General features: G+C 48.1%; 1 protein-coding gene across 2 annotated transcripts in view; it reads left to right on the forward strand.

Moving 5' to 3' along the window:
• KDM1A (lysine demethylase 1A) overlaps window positions 1–20,294 on the forward strand; it is a 1,518,024-nt gene that overhangs the window by 1,094,500 nt on the left and 403,230 nt on the right. For both annotated transcript variants that reach the window (XM_069622738.1, XM_069622739.1), the window contains exon 14: window positions 17,952–18,084. In XM_069622738.1, coding sequence (XP_069478839.1) covers window positions 17,952–18,084 — 133 coding nt within the window. The remainder of the gene's footprint in view (window positions 1–17,951; window positions 18,085–20,294) is intronic.

The following is a 20,294-nucleotide window of genomic DNA, read 5'->3' on the forward strand; positions in this document are numbered from 1 at the left end:
TGGCTTACCAACTGCCACTCAGATGGCGGAAACCTTCACACGAGACGTTTAGTTCGACTACATGGCTTGCAGACAAGATCTTTCCGATCGAGGTAGTCGTACATCTCAAACTTCTGAAGGCTTTGTGTACTAGGTTGGCATGGAGAGAGCTCTATCATCTGGTTTCCACCCTCAGTCGAACGGTCAGACAGAACGACTGAATGCCACCTTGGAGCAATATCTGAGATGCTATACCAACCGACATCAGAAACTGGGTGTCGCTGTTACCCACCGGGGAGTTTACGTATAACAATTCTACACATTCCGCGATAGGTCTTACCCCTTTCTTTTGCACTTTTGGAGTGCATCCTCGAACCATTTTTCCTGTGGTTTCAACTCCTACGAACTCTCCCACTGCGGAAGCAGTGCTTCAGTCCTTGCGGGAGGCGCATAAGACTGCAAAACTCAGTCTCGAAAGAAGCAGAAGCCGGAGCAAGGAACAGGCGGATAAAGGTCGGCAGGACTGTCCCGATTTGGAAAGAGGAGACAAAGTGTGGCTCTCTACTAAAATTTCTGCCTCGATGGGTTCACCCTTCCCAAACTTTCTCCTCGCTTTTTGGGACCTTTTTCTGTCCTATCTAGATCAACCCTGTCGCTTTCAGATTGAAATTGCCTCCCGCGCCCAGTCGCATTCATCCTGTTTTTCATTCCTCTCTCTTAAACCTTTTTTTCCGGACCCTCACCTAAGATCTCTTCCCCGCTTGCAGGTCCAGGGTTCTGGTAGTACGAAGGAATACGAAGTTTCAGCTATTCGTGACTCCAGATTCTACAGGGACGATTGGAATACTTGGTCTCGTGGAAGGGTTACCCAGAGTCGGAGGACTCTTGGGAACCAGTCTCCCACATTCATGCCCCCCGTTGTTGACTGGGGTTCCATCGGTGCTTTCCGGGTAAGCCTGAGGGGGTTCGCTTGTGAGGGGGCATACTGTCATGCGCAGCCGGGCCGATTGGCGGATACTTCCGCATTGGAGGCTCTGGCGCAGACCGTAGTTCCAGCACGTTGCCTTTCTTTACGTGCAGCCCGGTCTAGTTCTCCGGCAAGATGGCGTTGCCGGGAAGTATTTCAGTATCTCACTCCCCGGCAATCTCTGCGTTGCAACCCCCATAGTGTTTTTGTTTTCCTGCTTTGGGTGAGAACGCTAGTATTTCCCTTACACGGCTTGGTCCGTGCCTTTACCTGCGCTCTCCTAGTTTCGAGCGAGGCTTCTTTCTCTCTTTTTCTCTCTCTCTCTCTCTCTCTCTCTCTCTCTCTCTCTCTCTCTCTCTCTCTCTCTCTCTCTCTCTCTCTCTCTCTCTCTCTCTCTCTCTCTCTCTCTCTCTCTCTCTCTCCTCTCTCTCTCTCTCTCTCTCTCTCTCTCTCTCTCTCTCTCTCTCTCTCTCTCTCTCTCTCTCTCTCCTCTCTCTCTCTCCTCTCCCCTTGTGCTTTACCTTCAGCTTTTGCGGCTCTATCTTGCCGCCGGCTACAGTCTCTATCACTACTCCTTCTAGCAAGGCGTTTTTCTGCCTTGTTTCTGCCATCATCGTTTGTCATCCTCCTCCTCGTATTAGCCGGAAAACCTACTCTTCTACTACTACAGACTACACTTCATCATTATCCTTGGAAGACTCCGATTTGGCTTCATTCTTTGCAAGGGTTTTTTCTGCCATCCAGGCTTTTTCCCTTGTCGCCCACTACGGAAAGGAGTCCCAGGACTGCTTGTTTCAAGCATTCACTGTGGCTTCCTCTCGTGGTAGGCAAGTATCTTCAACCACGAAGAGAGATTTCTGCTCACGTCGGCATCTCAAGACGGAAGAATTGGAGGATTACCGATCAGGTGAGGAGAGTGGGGAGGAGAGGGAGACGAAATTGGACATACTTCTGCGAGTCAGACAAGCCAGATCTGGGGCCCGGTCCAGTCCGTCTTCCGAACCATGCGCATCACCTTAGACGAGGTCACAGCAGCGCGAACCAGGCCAGCGCCCCCGTGTGAGTCAGGTGAGCGTTACAACCATCCCTCCTGATAGGAACGACAAGCGTTTGACGGCTGGGCGAAGAAAGTGTTTCTGCAGGGGTATGGCACTTCAGACGGCCAACTCCATTTGTGCCTTGTCTCGTTTCACGCACACTCTGTGGAACTGTTTCCTTGGCAGCTGAACATATTCCCGAAGGGGATGAACGGGATGGTTTCCTTGCCATGGTTCAGGCTGGCAAGGAGCTATGTGTGAGGATGTTCTGTCGGGTTTGGACACGGCAGATTGCGTCAGCCGGTCCATGGCGGCGAGCACCGTGATACGCAGGTTTGCGTGGTTGCGGAAGTCGGGGGTTTACTCCTGATGTGCAGGCCCGGCTCCTCAACATGCCCTTTGACGGGGAACATGTTTTTGGCAGCCAGGCTGACGAGAGCCTTGAGAGGTTGCAGACATCCAAAGCTGCAGCGGAAGTCGTTGGGGCGCTGCAGTTAGACAACCTCCGCTTTTTCGTCCTAGGGGACAGCAATGGAGGGGAGGTTCCCTTCGTTATTACTCATCCTTTGGTAAAGCAGAGAGCTGCAGTCAAAGGGGCCACCATAGGAGTGCCAGAGGTGGTAAACAAGGTACTCAAGGTGCCAAGGCTGCTCTGGCTGTTGCCTCTTTGCCCCAGGCAACGCCGCAGCCGCTACAGCTCAGTCGTGAGGCCATGTCCCATGGTTCGCTGGTTGGTGGACGGCTTGCGCAGCATCTTGCAGTATGGCGCGCCATTACTTCAGATGTGTGGGTTCTGGAGATCATAACCCACGGCTACTGTCTTCCTTTCCAGCAGAGGCCTCAAAACAATCCACCGGGGAATCTCTCTTTGAAGAGTCAAGATCCGCTCCTTGCGCAGGAAATTCAATCCCTGCTGGAAAAAGGCGCCATAGAACTGGTGCCTGTAGCGGAGAGGAACAAGGGATGGTATTCCCCTTGTTTTTGATTCCCAAGAAAGACGGGGGATTGAGACCCATCATGGGACTTGCACGGTTTGAACAAACTCCTCAGGAAGGACAAGTTCAAGATGGTTACTCTCTTGTCCTCCAGGCCCTTCAACTTCAGCACTGGTTGGTGTTTCTCGACCTCAAGGACGCTTATTTTCATGTGCCGATCCATCCAAAGCACAAGAAGTACCTGAGGTTTGCGGTTGGCGACTCGCACTTTTAGTTTCGGGTCCTGCCGTTCTGATTGACTTCCGCCCCGAGGTCTTCACCAAGCTCATGGTAGTGGTGGCAGCGCACCTCAGGAAAGGGGGATTCACGTATACCCCTACCTGGACGATTGGTTGATCAGGGCGCTCTCCCAAGCAAGTCCTGGATCATCTGTCAGTCTCCTGCCACTCCCTCCACAAGCTGGGCTTCTCCCTCAACTTAAAGAAGTCCCATTTGACACCAACTCAGATGCTCCAGTACATCGGAGCAGTGCTCGACACATCCCTGGGGCATTGTTTTCTCCCCAGGTGAGAGCTCATCACATTCAGCAGATGGTGCACAAGTTTCAACTTGCCCACACTCTCCCAGCGTTCGAGTTCTTGAGACTGCTCGGCCTCATGGCATCCTGCATTCTTCTGGTGCCAGAGGCCAGGTTGAGGATGAGATCTTTGCAATGGGCACTCAAGCTCCAGTGGTCCCAGTCCTCCGGCAGGATGTCGGACCCTGTTCAGATGCCGTCTTCGGTCGCCCAGGACCTTCTGTGGTGGGCCGACGAAGGCATCTGATGAGGGGGGCTCCATTTTGGCTGCCCTGGCCGGAGGTGACGATCGTGGCGGATGCATCCCTAAGGGGATGTGGGGAGCACATGCCAACGAGTTGACAGTCAGCGGTCGTTGGTCTCCGTCGGAGTCCAGACTCCATATCAATCTGTTGGAGCTGAGGGCCGTCAGGCTAGCCCTGAAGGCTTTTCTGCCGACTGTGCGAGGAAAGAATGCTCTGATCCTGACGGACAACACTGTGGCCATGCACTACCTCAACAAAGGGGGGGGGGGGCAGGGTCACTTCCTCTGTGCATGGAGACGATGCAGCTCTGGTTCTGGGCAATCCAGCAGGAAGTTTTGATCTCAGCAGTTCATCTGGCAGGAGACGAAAACGAGACGGCGGACGCTCTGAGCAGGCAGAGCGCGATCTCTCACGAGTGGGAGTTGGCTCAGGAGATTCTCCTGGAGATCTTCGCCCTTTGGGGGGGACCCCTGAAGTGGATCTCTTTGCCTCCAGTGTCAACCGGAAGTGCGAGAGGTTCTGCCCGCGGGAATTTCCTCCAAACGGAGCCTTGGGAGACGCATTCGTGATGGAGTGGTCATTCCCACTGCTCTATGCGTTTCCTCCAGTCCTCGTCATCCCGCAAGTACTGCGGAGGTTACGGAGGTTCGGTTCCCGGGTGATCCTCATTGCTCCGGCGTGGGCCCCGAGGATGTGGTACCCGGACCTTCTTGACTTGTCCATCTGTCCTCCACGTCGTCTTCCCTACCGAGACGATCTGGTCTCACGGGAGGGGGGTCAGGTTCTCCATCCAGAGTTCCGGTCCCTCAACCTTCACGCTTGGTTTCTGAAAAGTTGAGGTATAAGGATTGGAACCTCCCTGAAGACGTGATGGAGGTGTTGCTTTCGGCTAGAAGGCCTGCAACAAAGTCCCTGTACCGTTGCCGTTGGAGTAAGTTCTGCAGCTGGTGCAGGGTTAAGAATGTGGATCCTTTTGCATGTGAAATTCCCATGGTTCTGTCTTTTTTACTTTCTTTGGCCCACAGGGGCCTTCAAATGGGTACCAGTAAAGGTTACCTGGCGGCGCTGTCCATATTTAAGCGCTCATCTGAAGAGTGTTCCTATTTTAAAATTCCTTTAATTTCTCAGTTTCTGAAAGGGCTCACTAATGTGTTCCCTCCGTCACCTTTCCAGGTTCCCGGTTGGGATTTGAACCTTGTTATCAAGTTTCTGATGGGTGCTCCGTTTGAGCCTTTGCATTCATGCCCTTTGGGACTGTTCACTCTGAAAACTGTATTTTTAGTTGCGGTCACTTCCGCTCGCAGAGTGAGTGAGTTACAGGCATTTTCAGTTAAGCCACCCTTCACTGTTTTTCATAAGGACAGGGTTGTCCTTAGAGTTCGTCCTTCTTTTCTTCCTAAGGTGGTGTCGGAATTTCATTTAGGCCAGAAGGTTGTTCTTTGGCATTTTATCCTCCTCCACATCCTGGTAAGGAAGAGGAGAGGCTCCATAGGCTTGATCCTAGGAGTGCGTTAAGCTTTTATATTTCTTGCATGTCCCGGGTCAGAGTTGACGATCAGCTCTTTATTGGTTACGCTGCAAAGCATGTGGGACAGGCTGTGACGAAACAGACTTTGTCTCGCTGGATTATTTTGGCTATCTGAGTGTTACCGCTTGGTGGGTAAGGACCCCCCGGTAGGCTTACAGGCCCATTCTACCAGGGCTATGGCTGCCTCTACTGCCCTGCAGAGGGGTGTTCCTATTGGCACCATCTGTGATGCAACCACCTGGGCTTCGGTACATACTTTTGTACGTCACTATTTCCTCGATTCCATCCGGGGGCAGGATCTGGCCTTTGGCAAGGCAGTCCTTTACTCCACAATTTGATTGGGCATGCTAAATTTCTTTTTTCTAAATTCTTTTCCCACCTCCTTGCATTGGTACTGCTTTGGGAGTCTGTCATAGATATGGAATACGTCGGAGGACCCAATCCCCTCGAAGAACAAGTTACTCTCTTACCTGCTAACGTTCTTTCGATGGGATGATCCGACGACTTATTCATATTGCTCCCTCCCTACCTTCCTCGCTACAGAATTTCTTATGCGATTGCAGCTTACGTTTCCGCAAGGCTTTGTGTGTCAGACTGGCAGACTGCTGGCACACGTTCTGGGAAAAAATTACAACTGAGGCTACGGGCGTTGTGCATCCTAGTTATCACATCGGGTGCCGTCGGAGGAGGTCCTCGAGGACGGCGCATCAACGTCATCGACGCAAAACAGACGCGGAAAGTTTTCCGAAGCAGCACAGCTGTGGTGATTACTGTCATAGATATGGAATACATCGTCGGACCATCCCATCGAAAGAACATTACCAGTAAGAGAGTAACTTGTTCCTCTATGCCTCTTCATGTAGTTTTTATGACCCCAAATATTCCAGGTCATTATTTTGATACTCCGCACCATTATGTACATGCTTAGTTGGCCTCTGTAGCTGCTTCCCTAAGGTTGCATCTGTTCTGAAGATTGTGGCTCCCTGTGTGTCAGGATTTAGGGATACTCTATCTGGCTCTCTCCCTTTTCCCCTAAACTCCCCGCCCGCCCCTTTTCTCACCCTTCCCCAACTGTAACCACCCAGTTATGCAGTGCATGCTCGGACTAACCTGCTTGCGCTCCCTCCCCTCCTATATCAGTCGTTCTGTACCCACCGGGTGGGTACTTATTAACGTACCCTAACAAAAATGTATGGGGTAGAAGTAGCATCCCTCTATCCAGTGACACCCCTCCCCAGAAGACTGTGGCCTCTCTTACTGCATGCCTGCTCCAAGCTGCTTTTCAGAGTCGGCAACCATTATGTATAGTCTCTGGTTTCATCTCACATCTGTTTCATAGCGCCGTTGGTCTGTGGTTCGTGAGACCTTCCCCCAATGTAATTATCAGACCATTAATCACTTCAACATTTATTGCTCCTAGAGCTGGATCTTGACTCGAGCACCATGCTGTGATCAATCCTTTTCCGGTGTTGATACTTTCAGGCTGTCCATCCAGTCTTGCGCTTCTGCTGGGTTGTCGAAGAACAGGGCACGACCATTATTTAGGATCTTCTGCCGGGCCGGATAGGTGAACATGTATTTCAGGCCTGCTTTCCTCAGTCTCTCCTTTATGGCAATAAATTGGGCTCTTCTTTTCTGCACCTGGAAAGTTTAGTTTGTGCATATTGCCAGTTTAGTTTGAGGCTCTCTGTATAGTGCTCCCAGTTCTCTAAAATGCCCAAATCTTCTCTGTCCTTGTAATTTTATATTTTGGCGATGATGGGCCTAGGAGGAGCACCCGGTGGTTTTCTGACTAAAGATAGATGTGCACGCTCTACCATGAACCCCTGTGTGAGGTTCCCCGGTCCCAGTTCCTGCAGCAGCAGATTTTCTATGTAGTTAGTGGTTTTGGTCCCTTCCATGCCTTCAGGAAGTCCCAGAATCCTAATATTGTTCCTACGTGCACTGCCCTCAGCATCATCTGCTCTTTCTTCCAGCACTTTTACTCTCTGTTGCACCGTATTTTGAGCCACCTCCTTAATGTTGTCCTTCACTTCCACCTGTACCGAGCGTTCTGCTAGCAACTGCACATCTTGTCTTAACAGTCCCACATCTAGCATTACTGCACTAATATTTGCTTCCAAGGTTGTTTGCAGTGCTGTTATGGCGGCCAGTATTTTGCTGGTCCAGCGTCTCTGTCATGCCTTCAACCAGTTCAGCCGCTGTCCCACATTTAGGGCTATCTTGTCCTTTGGTGAATGCTTCCATGGTGGTGTTTGCCTTTAGCTTTGCTGCCTTTATTCGTCATCAGGTGTGTGGGATCCTCACATGTCCATCTTGCTTAAGTCCCCCTTTGCTTGGTCCCAGGTGTGTGCTTGTTATTTGGTTGAGTCTCCTAGGATCCTCTGCACTCTTTTTTGTGCTCCCTCCTGGCTATGCTGCCCATTGTATTAAGTGGTCCGCTTCTCTCTTCCGTGGCTCCTTCTGTGCTGTAGACCAGTGCTCTGGGCCCGTTTTAGCTTAGGCTTCCTTCCCTGCTAGTGTAGGTTTGTGTACTTGTGTACATGAGTGAAAATATCATAAATAAAATAAACAAACATTGTGATGATAATAATAATAATAATAAAAATAAGCATATCCACGATTACACCCATTAGTTTATGTAATTGTTTAGATACATATGCTACCCTTGCATGATTTTTTCCATATAGTGCAGTGTGTCGAATATGCTTATTTTTATTATTATTATCACAATGTTTGTTTATTTTATTTGACATTTTCACTCATTTATACACAATTGTCAGTATGTTTACTATGTCTATTAGCCTTTTTTCTTATATTCAATTTTCTGTTCTTTTCCTTTTATAACTCTACATTTATCAGTAGCTTCACTGTAAATTCTTTTTCATCTCGATTCCTGGCTTGAATTGCCTGATTGCATAGAGTGCAATCGTCAGTATGTTTTCTATGTCTATCAGCTTTTTTTCTTATACATTTTTCGATTGGTTTCCATGTATAATTCCGCAATCATCACCAGCTTTACTGTAAATTCTTTTTTATTTGAATTCTTGGCTTGATTTGTCTAATTACATAGAGTGTAATCGGCAGTATGTTTTCTATGTCTATCAGCTGTTTTTTTTATATTTATTTTCGATTTTTTTCCCCTTCTATAATTCCGTAATTATCAGGTCTACTGCAAATTCCTCATTTCTATGATTCTTAGCCTGAATTGCCTGATTACATAGAGTGCAACTGCCTATCGGCATCGTGTCGATTAATGGACACATTTTGGTCACGTGTTTATATTAGTATGAGTAACCTTGGGAACGCTGTTCCCTGGCAATGCGGAACGGCGTCCCCTGCTTGACCGCAATCCCAGCCTCAGTACACTCGTAGCTTTACGAGTACAGGTAAGCATGCAGACCTCTACAACTAGTTTCAATGACAAATTCTGAGACAATCCACTAAAACACATGTTGTTGCACCTACAGATTGAAGAATTGATTTGGTCTGGTTTCCAGACCTTTGATCTTGCGTGAAGTTGTTGTCAACGCCCCGCACATTTTTTCCACGGGCTACCTCGATCCCTTGAGGTAACTTTCTTGGTTTTCTGATCATGTTCAAATCAACTGTTATTTCAGTTACACATTATTTATTTTGGTATCTTTTCTTTTCCCTACTGTGTGGCTTAATTCACCTTTTCCATATACCTTGCAACTCATCGAAAATTGGTATGTTATTTTTACATTGTTTTCACGCATGGTTATATTTTGTATCACAATCACGATTTTGTTTGTTTTTCAAAACTTGATACTTTTGGTATAAATGTTCCACAGTTTGTGTAAATTGGACCTGCCCTGATGAAGGAGCTGTATGCTCCGAAATGCATTGGCACTTTGTCTATAACAATTATGGGATGAGTTAGCCGCGGCCTCACTAAGATTTTATTAGTGACCAACTTGGAATTTTCTTTTTGATAAACGCATATTACTTTTGGACCCGACTAAGATTTATTTGGATGAGTTACATTCTGTAAATATAGTGAACATTTACTAGTTGACCCTAATTTTGCAAATTGCACTCCCCTTGGTAGGGCTTAAACAGAGAGCGGCTGTAGGAACTCTGAGGAAGGCATTTTTTCCTCCTTCAACCCTATTGTCAAGAAACATCTGACTGGTTTTGCTAGGCTCTATTCGCCCGTCAAGAGACCGCACCCTTATGGCGTTCATGGACATTCGGCTGGTCACCATCAAGACGGCCTTACTAGTTGGTCTTACCTCGGCTCGCAGAGTCAGCGAGATCCAGGCCCTGTTCACCTCTGAACCATATACCACCTTTCACAAGGACAAGGAGGTCATGCGAAAGGACCTGGCATTTCTGCCCAAGGTTCCATCTGCATTTCACTTGAACGCCCGATCCCAAGGACGAAGCATAGAGAGTTCTGCACTGCGTGGAAGTCAGGCGTGCCCTAAAATTCTAGTTGGACAGGACCAAGGGCTTCCGCCAGTCAGACGCTCTGTCACTTTCGGAGGCTCGAGGCCAGGCTACCAGGACTCTAAGGCCTCCCTATCACGCTGGATGGTCCCTGCCATCAAGGAAGCGTATGATGGCCAGCACAAGCCACTCCTGGCCAACATACACGCCTACTCAGTCGGGGTCAAGGCAACAGCCACCGCGTTTCAGCGCCATGTCCCTTGGCAAGTCATAAGCAGGGCGGCCACTTGGGCCTCTCCCTGGGCTTTCTGCAAGCATTACTGTTTGGATGACGGCTCTAGATCTGATGCGGCTTTCGGACAGTCGCTCCTCAGGAACCTATTTGCTTAAGGGGTTCTCCTCTCCACCCTGGGGCTACAATTAGTTGTAGTCGCCCATACAGTATGGAGGAAAGGGGACAGGAGTCAGACCTAAGAGTAATTTTAAGTTACTCACCGTAGTGACTAACGTACTCTTAGTCCATAGTCTCCTTTACTCCATACGTCCCACCAACCACCCTCCTAATAATAATGGTGTCATTAGGCAATATTAAGTCTATGGTTGATGCGTTAATGGGGACTGAGACATGGCGCCGGAGGGCGGAGTCAGGGCAGCGCATGCTCCCTGGGCCGCGCCTCTAAATTTAAAGGGGAAGGTTTTTTCTGGTGAAAAAAGTTCCGTCTCCCGTCCCTTGGAAGGAACGCCCATACAGTATGGGGTAAAGGTAACTATGGACTAAGAGTATGTTAGTCACTACGGTGAGTAACTTATAATTTAGCCTCCCTCCACCTCCCTTAGAGCAGTTTAAACTTAAACTGTCAGTCACTTTTGTGTTCTAGTATAGTCCCTTTTGGCTCATACTGCCCACAGCCATTAGGAACATCTCCCCGAGCTCCACCCCATTGGCCATCTTCAGATTTATTTACTGTACATTCGTGTTGGGAGTCCTCATAAATCTCTTTATTCCTATATCTGTTAAAAAAATTATATCTGTATCACAGCTTGGACGAAAAACTCATTTTCAATGACCTGTTGCAAACGGTAACAGTGCGAAGCCCGACAACCGGTTCCTGGCAACGAATACCTTAGGATGTCACTGTCTGCGACTTGGGCCTACCTCATGGCTGAGACCAGAAGAAAGACTTTTCAAGGCCTGTGCCCACTGTGGCTTAAACATGTACATCGAGAATCTACACAACGATTGTCTGCATTGTCTGCATCCGCATCATGTTATACAAGAATGCAAGATTTGCCAGACTCTGTGATGGTCATCAGCGTCTGGTCACGTGGCTCAACGAGGCTGCTTGGGCCTCTGACTCTGCTTCTTCAGGGAGCCATGCCTCACTTCGGCAAGACCGGATAGCCCAGCGAACCACCTCCCTTAAGAGGTCTAGTTTGCACAAAGAGCCCTCCAGCAGCAAGAAGAAGCACAGAGACATCCGACGACGGGCCAAAACCGTCTCACAAGGGAGTGGACAGATCCTCTCTGATGAACGTCAGTGCCTCAGCTGTTCCAAAAGATAAGGGAATGCCAGACCCTTTTCCCCTTATCAGTGGACCCAAGACAGTCAACATCTACCAAAATGTCTCAGCTATCAAAAGCCGTTGTACTGTCCTCATTGTCAACCGTGAAACAGTTGACGACACCGTTGACTATCAAGTCCTCCTCAACTTTGTTGCTGCCAAGACCAACTACCCTGTCAATGAGTTCTTAGTCAGCAATGAAATCAACAAAAATGAGTAAAGCTGCTACAACCCCATCAACGGCATCGACAACCGCACCGTCTGCACCGTCGAGGAAGTCATCCATGATCCCGTCGACAACAAATCTGGCGACTGCACCAATGGATGTCACAGCTATCCCACTATCGGCTCCAGCTACCTAGTCTTCAACCACTACTGATACGGTCTGCACTGGCAGTGCTCCAATCGCCACTCTTATCGAATTCTGAGGGTTTGGGTTGCCGACACAGCCAGCAATGGTAGTGGAACCAAGCCTGTCTTCCTGAGAGGAAGGGGAATGAGGAAGCTGGTATGTCTCCCAACCCCCCCGCCCCACCCCCACCCCCTGATTCCCCACAGAAACCTGTCAGACCACCATCTTGCCTTGTCTCAACAGTCAAGCGGCCAAATCCGGCTAGAGCACCAGCAACACCAGCAAACCCAGCGTCACCACATGGGGAAGGCAAGCCTCATAAGACTACCAGATTTGCTGCCATTCCATCCAACCCCATCCGGGGACAATTTGCCTCCATTGCAGTCAACCCCATTGAGGGACATCTCTCTGGCCATCCTATCCATGCTCACTACTCTGGTGTCTACATTACAACAAAAGGCTGCCAGAACCACCACCGGCCTCAGAGCCACGGCACCAGCACTCTGGTGGCACCACTGGCCCTTCATATCCCCTCCCACCCCCAACCCCCCCCATCCCAAGGGAGGAGGACATTTCGCAGTCCTCCAGGGAGAACAGACGCCTGATAAGGCCTCTGCAATTGTCCGACACGGACCCAGAACAGCACGGCGATATGGCTTCCACTCATACATCGCATACTAATGAATTTGATGATTCCGTTCCGGCCGATGGCAAGCCGGATGAGGTCCCTGCAAGAGACACTCTGCCAGAAGAAATGGGATCATTCCATGTGCTCATAGGAAGGGCTTCAAAGATGATTGGCCTGGCCCCAGAGGAGCAACGCAAGGAGAAGGCCTCCTATACCAGCTCAGAGGACATCACAGGAAGTCCATAATGTCCATTCCGCTCCTGTATGATTGCTGGGAGGACAGCCTTGTTTCTATGGCACATCTTTTTCGGTGGCGCTGTAGAGGGGACCGTTGTGACAAAAATACAGGGCCCCCGGAGACTGCTCCCGTCTGTCTCTGCCCATAGGCAAAGCCGGCCTCGGTGGTCTTCTGCCTGAAGAATATCGGCGAATCCTTCATCCTGCTCAGTCCCTCCACACAAAGAAGGCAACCGCTGGATGCCTTCAGCAAGAAGGTCATAGCAACCGCAGCCACTTACATCAAGGTTGTGAATGCAATGGCCTTTTTCGCAAGGTACGATCGCGAGTTATGGTACAAGCTGGGCCTGATCCTTCAATTTTTGCTTGAAGGAATAAAGCAAGAGGCAATGGACATATTCGACAATGGTGAGTGGGTTTCAGATCATGCCATCTCAGTGTTGGTGGACATCGCAGCACAGGATTCCGCCATCTGGGAAATGGAGCAGTGCTTTGCCGACAGGATTGGCTTAAGGTAACAGATTTTAGGCCGGGGGTACAGGCTAAAGTCGATATGCCATTCAACGGTATTGATCTTTTTGGAAAGAAGGTTGTCCAGACCTTACACTCTATCAAGACTGATACTGAGACCATTCGCTCCTTGGACACGCTTCACCAGAGGCGTCGGTCCTTTCGATCAGGAAAACGATGTTTCAGCAGGACTTCACAGGATACCCGTCCCTATCAATCCTTTTCCAAGACGCCGTCATATTCATCTGGAGATCAATATAAAAGGAAGTTGCAGTCCTATAGAGGCACACAGTACCGCTGTGGCTCCTCCCAGCCCAGGGCCAGTCTGGCAAGCAGCCATGACCTGGCCAAGGCTTTCACAATTAGTCAGGGAATGGCAGACCATCACATCTGACAAATGTTTCCTCCCTTCTCCAGCAGGTCACTCGCTGAAGTTCGTGAGCATTCCCCCAGAAATTCCACCCATAAGTGGAAAAGGTGCCGAAGTTGGAACTATCATCAGGAGTGTACCTGTGCTATTTCCGGGTAAGGGAAAAGGCATTACACAACAGATCAGGAGGTTGAAGGCCCATATTAATTAGATCTAAGGGTGCTCAACAAATTCCTCAAAGTTCAAACGCTTTGTACGGTGACGTTACAGCATGTCATGTCTCAACTACAGCAGGGAGACTTCCTGGTATCCCTTGACCTTGAAGACGCATACTTCCACATTTCCTATTCAACTCATACCGATGCTGCCTGCGTTTGATTTTGGCTGGAGCATACTACCAATTCAAGACTTTACCCGTCAGGCTTCAGTTGGCACAACAGGTCTTTACCAAATGCCTCGCTCCACTGGTGGCGCACCTGCGTCGGAGCGGCATCCACGTCTACCCATACTTAGACAACTCCTTGGTAAGGGCCCCGTCTTATGCCATAGCAGCAAGCACAGCATCCAATGTCTGCAACTACTCGGATTTTCGATCAATTTCCTGAGTCGTGCTTGAGACCAGCAAGACCCGGTAGCGAAGCTCGACACTGTCGTGCACCGCAAGACCACCAAACAAGCAAGTGTCCACACTCCTCGCCAAAGTGCATCATCTCAGCTGGGCTCTGATGACATATGTCCGCAGTTACAAGTCGCTGTTAGGCATGTCATGCATTCCTCTGATCCCTCACTGCAGGCTGCGCATGCAGCCTTTGCAGAAATTCCTGGAGGCTCGTTGGGAACAGGTGTCAGGTTCATGGGACAATTGCATCACTCTGACACAGGAGGTCAGACAAAACCTTTGCTGGTAGTTGGTCAAAACCACCTGGTAAAGGGTGCTCCCTTCCGACTACCTGCCCACCAAACCACCACCACGATGGACGCTTCTCTGGAAGACTGGGGAGCCCACCGTCAAGACTTCAACTAAAGCGGTCTCTGAACTGTGATGTTCTGGGCCCTTAAGTCTTTCCTCCCTTTGCTGGCCAGAAACGTGGTACGGATCTTTACCGACAACACCACGTCAATGTTCTACATCCACAAGCAGGGGGGTGACAAGGTCCCCTTAACTGTTCAAGAAGGCTCAGACCCTCTGGTACTGGGATTTACAACGCAGCATGTTTCTGATTCCCCTCCACCTGCCAGGTGTCCACAACTCCTTAGATGACTCTCTCAGCAGGTATTTGCGCTCTAGCCATGAGTGGGAGCTACACAATGATCAGCTTCACTTGTTCCACACTTGGGGCACATCGGAGATGGACCTTTTTGCAACCCAGTACAACAAATGGTGCAAAAGCTTCACCAGCAGGTTTCCCCACCCAGTGGAGCTTAGGATGCCTTTGCGTTTCAATGGGAAGGGAGGTTCCTGTACGCCTTCCCCCAATCCCTTTTGTGGCGCTGGTCATCAACGCTTTCAGACTATATCGATGCAAACTTATATTAGTGACTTGTGCGTGGTCGAGACAGTCTGCTACTCGGACCTCCATGCCCTCTCGTCTGCTGCTCCACTCAGGTTAAAAACGGCACTAGGCTGTGCTGTCCAGGAACCATGGTGCAGTGCTGCACCACAATCTTGCCTCAATCTGACGGCCTGGTTCCTGTGTTCTTAGAGTTTGGATCCTTGTTGCTGCCACAAGATTGGCAGCAGGTTCTGGTGCAGGCTTGAGCATTGGCCACTTTGGCATGTTGCAAGAGTAAGTGCTTTCAAGTGTGTTGCGGGTGTCATCATTTGCGGCCTCCCACCATCCGGCTGCAAGACAGTTTATAATATCTATTATCACTGGCACAAGCGGTTCTGGCACATTTTCAATCAAAGTGCAGTTGGCCGTGATTTCCAAATACACCTTGTCTCCAGGTGTCCCTTCTCTTTGGTCACGTCGACTGGTGAGAGTTTGAATGGTTTGTTCAGGTCTTTCCCGCAGGTCAAACTCCCCATATCTGCATGGGAGTTGAATTCTGTCCAGTCATGGCTGATGAAGCCACCCTTTCAGTCTCTGCACAAGGCGTCCATCAAGCATCTTTCTTGAAGACTGAATTTTTAGTGGCCATAAGATCTGCCAGAAGAGTGGGCGAAATACAGGCCTTTTCTTGCAAAGCTCCATATTTGTCATTCCACAAGGCAAAGGTAATATGCTCTAATCCTAAATGTATGCCTAAATTACCGTTCCCCTTCAAACATTAATGAACCAGTGGTCTTACCAGTGTTGTTTGGCACTACTGCATCGCTGGCTAAATGGTCTTTACATTCTTTAGACGTAAGTGCCCTTAAGTATTATGTTGCACATACAAAGTAATTGTCTCACAGACCAATTGTTTGTAACATTTGGTCGGTCCGGTTCGGGGAAGGCGTTGTCTTAATCTTCCGTGTCAAGGTGGATTGTGGCTTGCATTTCCTTCTGTCATCAACAGGCTGTCAGGCCCCGGGCTCCCTCCACCAGGGCTGCAGCAGCTGCTACTGCTTTCCTCTCAGGTCTCGCTGCTGGACATTTGCCATGCAGCTACCTGGAGGTCAGTGCACACATTAACCAAGTTCTACTGTGTCGACAGGGATTTGGCGGCAGAATGTAGTGTTGTCCAATCGGTTCTACGGTACTTGTTTGCGTGAGGTTGGTGAGTCTCCAGTGGTAATTGTATGCATGTAGTTTGCCTTCACCCGTACGTATTTCTTTAATACTGCTTTGTAATCTATTCACAGCATGTGAATCTGTGAAAGATCCAGTGCTGGAGAATGGACAAGTTGCTTAGCTGTAACTCATGTTCTCCAACATTGGTATCTTTCATAGACTCTCATGCAACCCTCCCACCTACCCCTCTGGTTCTTCTTTTTTGCTCACACTGCTGCATCTCACGTGCACTTGCCAAATTCGGAAGATCGCCGACAGGTGAGGAGCTAAGGGAGATGCTCCTATTGGGCAGTATGACCCAAAAGTGACTATACTAGAGCACAAACGTGACTGAAAGTTCCAGTTTAAGTTTAAACTGCACTGTTACTGAGGATTCTCAGCCTGACTGGGAATATTCACAGCATGTGAATCTATGAAAGATACCAATGCTGGAAAACTGGAGTTACAGGTAAGTAGCTTATTCCTAACTGGGTTTGCACAAACCATGCAAACTACTGCTATTTGTTTGTCCTGGGACCACCCCAGATGGCTGCTCCTAAGGCGACAGAGAGGGAGGCTATGTGGGATGAGTAAATACCTTAATCTGTCTAGGGCCATTTAAAAATCGTGGCCAACCTGTGCTGCAAGCTGACCTTAAAAGACCTGCCCCAGGGCCTGGAGGTGAGACTCATCTGAGCTGTATATTTATGCGGGAGACTACAAAGCTGCATGTTAATTCAATAAGACGGCGCATTGCGCACAGGAGCCAAGCAACATGGTTGGTGCTTGTTGAGGATATATTTGATATTAAAATATTCAATGTTTAACACTGTTGATTCTGGTACTAGGTCAAGTCACTGTGTGCAAATATGCTCCTCTTTGACGCAGGAGAAACTGTATCCTGATGCTACATAAGGAAATCCCTTGGGAGAATGGGAGTCACTTTTGCAGGTCCCAAAACTGTCATTAAGGCAGAGTATTCAGATTCTCAGAGGAAAAATGTACAGATAAATACCTCAAATTAGGAGTAATCCCAAACGCCTAAATAAATAGCAATGATCCTTAGTCGAGTTTATCCAAGATCAGCGTGAAGGCTATACAGCTATCACTTGTTTTTCCTAACTGGCTCTCAGCCCAGCACACCCACCTATTGCATCTGTATTGTCCATGGAGACTTTGCCCATAAATAGTGCAACTTGTTTCACAGAAGTAAGGAAATATCTGTCTGTAGCAGAAGCTACCTTCCTAGTCAGTAAATGAAGGAAAAGCCCGAATGTCTGCATGCACTGCTTGCTGGTGCTTCAAATGTTAAGGTGTTTCATTTGCTCAAAGTATTTGTGGGAAGCCTGCGTTTAGGTCGATGCCATAGTATGAAATCTCTTCTACACTAGGTGAAATGGGAAAGATATGCTAATTACATTGCAACTCCGTACTCGTGCTTATGTCCTGCTACTTAAAATAGAGTTGATTGCAAATCTTGCAGCGTATTGAGGATATGCCAGCAAAAGTTGGTTGCTATGTTTGACTGGCCTTTTTCTGATGAGAATAATTTAAATCTCTAAAATTTCAAAATCACACACAGCACATTTAAGGATTCTTTTTATTCATGTTCTCCACATCAATGTTATTTTCAAAATGTGTTAAGTGCTTGATATTGTAATGCTACAGTTTCCTATGTTCAAGTGTTCATACATCCAGACCCATGTAATCTAAAACAGGAAAAAATATATACATGCATATTCTGCTGTAATTAAACCAAGCTACATCACCATAAGTGGTAATTGTTTACAAATGCACCTACCGCCTGCACAAACAAATCAATATTTAATCCCGGACACTAGAGTAGTTTTTCCCCTCAATTGTTTTATGTTGCATACAATTTTTACCACTTATCGTCTTTTTCTTTTACTATAGGATGATGATTTTGAGTTTACGGGCAGTCATCTGACTGTACGGAATGGATATTCATGTGTACCTGTAGCTCTGGCAGAAGGCTTAGACATTAAATTGAATACAGCAGTTCGCCAAGTTCGTTACACAAGCTCTGGTAAGCAGTTCATTACTTTTTGCATTATCGATGATTGAATGCGCTACCAGGACATTAGCTATTTCAAGACATGTGCATGCACTAGAAAGGGTAATCTATTCAATGCAAATAATTTGAATTGGCATCCTGGGAGGGGGCGATAGCCTTCCAGGAAGCTCTGAACATGGGCTGTTTTCACTGGCGCAAACGTGTGTTCTAACCAGCCTGAGTGCCTGTGGACCTGAGCACTGCACCCCCGACCTACTCAACTCTTTGCCTGCTCCAACAAGCTCCCTTAGCAACCGCGTGGGCCTTTGCAGGTGCTGCTAAGGGCTTGTTTAAATATAAAGATACAACAGATTGTACAGGGGATCTCTAAAGCCAGGCCATACTCCTGTGGTCCATTTTCCTTGCTAATGACGTCATGATTATCAACAAGGAAAACTCACTTTAAAAGCACAGTGCTGCTTCAGGCAGCTACGCACGTAATTTGTCTTTTCGGGTGCTAATGGCGATTTTCACCTCTGTGTGGGGCCAACCCTACCAGTATCTGCACTACTGCTTTTGTTAAGAGACCTTAGCTTTGCTCTGGCCCTTAATTTGGGCGGAGGGCTAATACAGGCATGATCTACCCACCAAATTGGTGAATATTGTCTTATCTGCCCTAAGACATGTACAAGTGGAAATGCAGAGGTTAGTAGTCTGTGAATATTTGCCTAGCGGAAAGGGTTTGGGAGGAATTGCGCAGTGATTTCCCACCAATTGGATCTTCTGATGGAATTTAAAATAAACGCTTTGCTTCCACATTACTCTACACATGTAAGAGATGTGTTGATGTGTAGAGCCTGGAATTCAATAGTGCAGTTGGGACGATCAGAGCCTGCGAAATGTACAATAATATATCTTCAGTCTGAACATAGTTGCAGATTCAACAACAAATTATTCAAGACTCGTTCTGCCTTTATCTCCGTAACTGGTTTCCCTTGGGTAATACTTTGTTTCCACATCCTTCCACGTGTACCCACATGTTCTGTCCTTTTGACTGTATCCATACTAATGTGCCCTATTTCTGGAGCATCTTATTGTACAGAGCTCTGTTTCTTCGCAGCTAGGTTTGCACTCCATAAACTTGCACATACAGCAAAATGTTTTACATTTTTAATTATGTACTGTCAACATCAAGGAATTAACAGACTGCTCCGTCAAATTATACGGTTCATGTGGGGATATTTTACAACATAAACGAGCCAAGAGCTTAGGACAAATGTAATGAGGGAATGAGAGGTTTCCTAAAGGGCGGGAAAAAGGAACTGTTCTAGCGGTTGCCATTGTCGTGTCCCTCACTTCATTGGAACTCTGCCTCCTGCCGTTCAGACAAGTCACTCAGTCAGGAGAGTGTGTCCCTTGCTCTTCTGGCTTGAGTGTTTCTTTCTATTGTTGTCAGGGTGCAGAGTTCTGTATATTGCCCCTCACCATCTGCAGGATTGGACTTCTCTGGTCTGGCCACACCTGGGTCACATGTCGCAAGATCTAACTGGGTCCAGGGAGTTTTGTTGTATGCACCATGTACTGCTGACAACCAACTGCCACAGGACCCTGCTTCCCCTTCTCAACATCCTACTCTAATCAAGTTTCCTCTCCTCCCATTTGAGGCCTTGTAACAATAAGGTCCTCTTCACCTCCACTGCTCATTTCCCATTTCCTCAGTGATTGTCTTTTCACCACACTGTGTTCTCACCTTGTTTTTGCTCCTCATTGATTCTCAGTTTTCTCATTGTCTATTGTTTTGTTGTCTCTTCACACTCCTCCTTAAGTCTACCCACTCTTTGCAATCTCTTCTGCTTACTATTCCCCTTTTCAGCTCTTTCTGTTGTTTACCATCCCTCAGCTCTCTATTCTCCATTTCAAGTCTATACCACCTTCTTTGCTTTCCCTCCTCTCTAGAACTTTTCCGCCTTCCAGGTCCTGGTTTATTCCTTCTATTCCCCCCTCATCCCACACTAGCCTTCCTTCTAAGACTCCCTGCTTCTTCCCTCCTCTCCTGCTGGCTCTCTGCATTATTCTCACTCACTTTCCTCACTACGCACTGCTAATGCTCGGCTCTATTTAATGTCCATACACCTGGCTAAAAACTACAGGTACCTTTTATGCGCCTATAGATCGTCTTGCTTTGCAATTTGCAGAGCAGACGGTGGAACAAACAGTCAATGGGGTAAATATCATCTCGCCTC

The sequence above is a fragment of the Ambystoma mexicanum genome, chromosome 11 (genome assembly GCF_040938575.1).
Source record: "Ambystoma mexicanum isolate Mex_15411 chromosome 11, UKY_AmexF1_1, whole genome shotgun sequence".
Classification (NCBI taxonomy): Eukaryota; Metazoa; Chordata; class Amphibia; order Caudata; family Ambystomatidae; genus Ambystoma; species Ambystoma mexicanum.